The sequence below is a fragment of the Spinacia oleracea genome, chromosome 3 (genome assembly GCF_020520425.1).
Source record: "Spinacia oleracea cultivar Varoflay chromosome 3, BTI_SOV_V1, whole genome shotgun sequence".
Lineage (NCBI taxonomy): Eukaryota > Viridiplantae > Streptophyta > Magnoliopsida > Caryophyllales > Amaranthaceae > Spinacia > Spinacia oleracea.
Genome location: NC_079489.1, coordinates 153,642,309 through 153,648,308, shown reverse-complemented (window position 1 = coordinate 153,648,308; position 6,000 = coordinate 153,642,309). Strand labels below are relative to the sequence as shown.

Below are 6,000 nucleotides of genomic sequence, written 5' to 3'. Positions count from 1 at the left end.
CCCGTACGGTCACACAAATAGTACGTGAACGGATCAAATATTTAGGTGAATATAATATTACATAAATACTCTAATTATGGATAATGATGGATGTTGGTTCCAGTGGGAGCTAAAAAAATCATCAAAAAGCAACGAAATAATATTTGTCGGAAATGAAGATATTGCCGGAAAAGAAAATATGATTCATGACGGAAATATAAATGTCATCGAAATCGAAGATATTGCTGAAAACGGAAATATGATTCGTATCGGATAATATTATCTTCCTCCTCTTCGTCATCTCCCTCTAATTCCTCTTCTTCTTGAACCTCTTCTTCTTGTTCTTTTCTTTTTTTCAAACTATCTTTCATTTTCCTTTTCCCTTGAACAATGACTTTTGCATGTCCTGTGAATAGAACAAAATAGTAAAAATGTTTGAACATATGACCAAAAAACTTTGCAAGATTGTAAATATTTTTTAACATATGTCCAAACACTTTGAACATATGATAAAAAACTTAGAACATAATGGAGAAAACTTTGAACTTAATATAGAAAAATTTTGAACATGATGGAGAAAATTTTTGAACATATAACCAAAAACTTTGAATAACTGTATGAGATAAAAACAGAAAGAATTTTTATCCAAACAAAAATAACATTTTATGATAACCAAATGAACATTCCTTGAAAAACTTTGAACAATGTTAAATATAAAACCTGTTTTCTGTTCATCTCTCACTTCTTCAATATCATTTTTCTTCTTTCTTTTCATTGCAGTCCTAAGAGGAAGAATTCTTCCATTAACAGATGCTTTTTTCTCAAGTCCTGTAAAAAAGATTACAATGTATTTAATATATTAACATTTTGTCAAATATCTTAAATTATTGTTTAGCTTTTTTTTTTTGTATATATGTTTACCTTTTTGCTTTTTTGTTTTTATGATCTCAACATCCACAGGCTCATCCTCATCTTCTTTCTCAGCCCCCTTCCTTTTCTTTGGAGTATTTGTTACTTTGGAAGTAACTTCAGAAACATCTACATTAGTAACAAATACTAAGTACAACTTACATAATAGTATATTTGAACATTTATTGAAATAAGATTGAACAATGTAAATAGTTACCTTTGCCTTCAAATTCTTCTTTGCTAACTATTTCAGCACAAACATTTTCTTGCACTTTCACCATTGATCTTGTATTTCTTCTCGGGTTGTATGAATCTGATATGTTGTGCAACTTCTTTTGTAGTGCTTCATCAATAGTTATATTTTGAATAGTCTTCTTCTTGCTAGCTGTTGTCTTCCTTCCTCTTTTTGTGCCATTACCACTATTGGTTTGACCTTCACTCTCGAAAACATTTACATTTTCAACCACTTTGGCAATTGCTTTTGTGGCATCATCATTTTCTTTTTTCTTTCTCTCAGCTTCTTTCCTTGTTGCTTCCTCTATCAACTCTTTGTTGTTCTGAGCCATAAGCTGGCTTATTATATCTTCATATTCTTTCTTCCTTTTCTCAGTATCCTTCTTCATTGCTTCAGCTTTATCTTCTTCTTCCTTTTTCTTATTAACCTCCATCCTCTTGTTTTCAGCTTCTTTCTGCTCAGCTTCTCTTCGGACTTCTGCAGCCGCTGCAGATGCCTTTTCCTCAGTCTCTCTTCGGGCTTCTGCATCAACTGCAGATGCCTTTTCCTCAACCTGTCTTTTGGCTTCTGCATCAGCTGCAGATGCCTTTTCCTCACCCACTCTTTTGGCTTCTGCATCAGCTACAGATGCCTTTTCCTCAACCACTCTTTTGGCTTCTGCATCAGCCGCAGATGCCTTTTCCTCAGCGACTCTTTTGGCTTCTGCATCAGCTGCAGGTGCCCTTTTCTCAGCTTCTATTTGTGCTGCTACGGCAAGTGTAGCTATCCTTTCCTCAGCTTCTTTGCTGGCCTTTGCAGCAGCTGCAGCTACCCTTTCTGCAGCCCTTTTTTTTTGTTGTTCTGCTTTATGCTCTTTGCTAAAAGTTGTTTCACTAACATGTTGCCCCTGATAAACAAAGAACAAAAAAATTCAATAAATTAAACCAAAAAAAGTATGATCATATATATGAAAATGTATGAACAATATCATTTAAATATAAACTTACAAATAAACAAGAAAGAAAGAGTTGTTCAATAATAAAGAATAAACCATAAATAATAAAGAACAAACAATTCCAAAAGAATGAACAAACAATGAAACAAATATGAACAAATATGCAGAAGAAAATGAATTGTAAAAAAAAGCAAAATTGTACCTATTTTTTGTAGCACTCTTTCTTTGTACCAAAGATTTTGAAGGACCTTCCTGATCTACTTCACTGTTATTTGAATAATATATTGTTAATATACATGCTATTTTATATAAAATTAAAAACGATTCAACTAAATTGAAAATTCATATTATTTTTTACCTTGATGTTTTTTGAACTTCTGGCTGGGATTTTGATGAAGATTTCTCATCTCCTTCACTGTAATTTGAATAGTAAGGTGTAAACGTACAAGTCATTTTATATAAAATTAATAAAAAAATCATTCAAAAAGCTAAAAATGGACATTATATTATACCTCAATGGTTTTTGAACTTCTGTCTCAGAAGTTGAAGATGCCTTCCCATCTCATTCACTGTATTTTTTATTAATATGATGTTAATGGACACATTATATTATATAATATTAAAAATCATTCAAATTTAATAAAAAAAATTGATATTATCTTATACCTTAATACTTTCTGAACCTCTGGCTGGGATTTAGTTGGTCTTCGCTTAATTTTGAGTACTAACCCTTTTGGTTGTTCACTAGATTTTATAAATGTATAACTAATGAGTGTCCAGAGCAAAATACAGTTTGAAGAAATGAATATTTTATGAAAAAAAATGAACATTTAACATAAAAACAGTTATCATGAGTCTTAATATTAAAAAGGACTGAAGAAATGAACAAAAGTTCAAACACTGAAATTATGAATATAGCACTTGAAATAATTGAACATTTCTAAACGAAACTTAGTATATCAGAATAACCAGTTTGAAAGAAACGAACATTTTATAAAAAGGAATTGAATATTTTACCAAAATAAATTGAACATTTTTTGTAGATGAGTGTAGATTTAAAATTTTACGATAGAAAAAATGAATATTAGTACAAAGAACATTTCCATTATGAATATAATACTTGAAATAATTCATAGTATATTCCAAAACAAAACTCAGTAACAAAATATATTCCAGATAAAAATTGAACATTTTATAAAAAGAAAATGAATATTTTATCAAAATATATTGAACATTTTGCAGACAGACAGTTATCATGAGTTCTGGATTTAGTTTTTTGGACATAGGAATGAACAAATGTTCAAATCATTTTAATTATATATATAACATTCGAAATAATTCAGTATTCCTAAAGAAAACTCAGTAGACCAAAAAGGATATCCAGTTTGGAATATATGAACATTTTTCAAAAAGATATTGAATATTCTGCTATAATCAATTGAACATTTTGCATAAGATAGTTATCATGAGTTCTCGACTTAATTTATTTTACAGATGAATGAACAAAACTCAGTAGACCAAAATGAATATCTAGCTTAAACAATATGAACATTTTACACATAAAATGAACATCTAACATAAGGATAGAAAAACTCAACAAAAGTTCATCACATTTATATTATTATAATAATATTTGAAATAATTGACATTTCCAATCCAAATTTTAACCATCAATAAGATTATTCTTAAATTTCTATGAATATGAACAATTTATCATTATTTTGTATTTGTATTGTATCAAATGTCTAAAACGGCACATTCGTAAATTAAATAGAAATAGATATTCAAAAACATAAAAATTACTTACTGGACTGTGTCTATTTGCTTTTCAGTTTCAATTTCTCTCAATTTTGTATGTCCAGTTCTGTGACCAAAAAACCAATAGTTAGGCTTTGGTAAAATCATTACGCAACGAAAATGAACATTAAATTAAAAATGATTGAACATTAACATAAAATTGATTGAACATATGTAAATTAAAATGAATTTTATCTACGAAAACTTAAAATAACTTACTCCGTCATGTCTGATTGCTTTTCAGTGCCGATTTTTGGCTCTTTACTAGATCTTCCAATACTATAGCAAAAAAATCAGAAGTTAGGGTTTGTTAACATCATAAACCAAAAAAATTGACCATTATAATGAAATTATTTGAACATTATAATGAAAAATACCGAAAATAACTAAATTAAACAGATATTTAAGTAATAAAACAGTTGCATGTACGAAATCTGAAATTAAATTACATACGTTTCTTTTTTTTCTTTCGGTATCTTCGTTTTTCTGAAATAGAACGAAAATAAGCAAAATTAGATTTCATATTTAGTTCGAAAACAAAATCGAAACATCAGAAATTAATTGTAATTACTTACTTTTTGCTTTTCGTTGGATTTTGTAGCTTGTTCATGTCAATTTCATCTCGAACATCCATTTTTCTCCTTTTTTCACCAAAAAGAAGGCACATATTTCTTCTCTTGATATTTTCTGCAAATTCAGCTTTTATAATGAAGATTAGTAGCGGTTTGAAGAGAGAGAAAGCAAATTGAGGTGGTTGCAGGAAGTTTAATGGCGGTTTTAGGAGAGAGAAAACAATCGAGGTAGATGAGTGGGCGGAGGAGAGAGAAATTTTTTGCGTGCTGAGAATTTGAACGGTTTTCGTTTTTTTTTTTTTTTTTGTATTTATAGGCGATTCTTGCGCGAAATGATTTCCCTCGCGTGCTTTTTTTTAAAATTTATCTACCCGCGCGTGTTTTCACGCGCTTATCAATGGCAGGGGGTACAACCAACTTGGCTGTACCTGGGTACAACCATCTTGGCTGTACATGGGTATAGCAATTAGGGGTATTAAAATTGAGTATTGAACTGATTAGGGGTTAGGGACTTAGGGCACATGAGAAATGGAAGGAAGCCCAAGCCCAAACAACCAAAAACGTTTTATGAACTTCGAAAAGATACCCTAGTACCTTTTTCTTTTTGACAGCAACCAAATACTCACTCCGTTCTTGAATGTTAGTAACTTTTGGAATCTAAGACAATCCAACTCAAGTATACATGTCTCATTAATCTCAATCGAATCTAATTTATGTGGGTGTGAAAGATAAATAATCAAGGGATATAATGGGAATAAATATTTACTTGGGAATAAACAAGTGGGCCATTTGGATATCTACAAGGGTATAATGGGGATAAATGTTGGACAAATAAGTCAAGATTTCAAAAGGGACTAACAAATAAAAACAACCCAATACGGAAAGATGACTAGCATTCAAGAACGGAGGGAGTATTTCATTTGTTCTATTTTAGTTGCAACACTTATTGTTCGCATTCATTTTTTATAATGCAAGCGGATAGGTATTAAATTACAATCATGCCCCCATTTTGTGATACAATTAGGGAAAAAATGTACGTCATTGAACATTGTTTAAGGTAAAGTTGCCAAAAACAAAAAGATTACAACTAAAAAGAACCAACTCAAAATGAAATAGTTGTAACTAAAATGGAACGGAGGAAGTACTTATGTACATATAATGATATACGGAGTATGCAAAATAATAGTACGGACTATGGAGTAATGACTAAGCACAGTAAAATGCTAAGCATACTTGAAGAGAGTAGGAAGCATAGCTCTTACTTAAACTCTTGTATGAGATGAAATCGCATATAGACATGTATGGAGTATATATATAATCCGTCACTAAAATCTTATGTAAAACAGTATTGTCTTTATGACTCATCAGGCCAGCTCGGCCCTGGGGTTGTTTTGAGGGGCAACCGCCCAGGGCCCGTGGAAGAAAGGGGCCCCGAAATTTGAAAATGAGTTATATTGTATTAAGAAGCTAGATTGTAATATTGATGAGTGATGAGTTGTAGCGCAGTTGGTTTTAGAAGAGTTTGGTGTAACAAGCGATGCGTGATCAAGTCTGTCAAGGCCCATTTATTTGAA

General features: G+C 30.9%; 1 protein-coding gene across 1 annotated transcript; it reads right to left on the bottom strand.

Moving 5' to 3' along the window:
- Positions 1–203: 203 nt before the first annotated feature.
- On the bottom strand, positions 204–4,488 carry LOC130470185 (uncharacterized). Its single transcript, XM_056839824.1, has 9 exons — positions 4,430–4,488; positions 4,074–4,133; positions 3,865–3,921; positions 2,416–2,472; positions 2,289–2,322; positions 1,106–2,009; positions 901–1,017; positions 700–807; positions 204–385 (listed from the first exon to the last, which is right to left on the bottom strand). The coding sequence occupies exons 1-9, from the start codon at positions 4,486–4,488 to the stop codon at positions 204–206; spliced, it is 1,578 nt and encodes a 525-aa protein (XP_056695802.1).
- Positions 4,489–6,000: the final 1,512 nt, after the last annotated feature.

What these genes read in the sequence shown, in the direction of transcription:
- LOC130470185 (XM_056839824.1), bottom strand. Translation starts at nt 4,488, where the DNA reads ATGGATGTTCGAGATGAAATTGACATGAACAAGCTACAAAATCCAACG. An exon ending in AAGCAAATAGACACAGTCCA is followed by an intron (nt 2,473 to 3,864) that starts GTAAGTAATTTT and finishes TTCAAATTACAG; the next exon opens with TGAAGGAGATGAGAAATCTT. An exon ending in AGAAGAATTTGAAGGCAAAG is followed by an intron (nt 1,018 to 1,105) that starts GTAACTATTTAC and finishes TTACTAATGTAG; the next exon opens with ATGTTTCTGAAGTTACTTCC.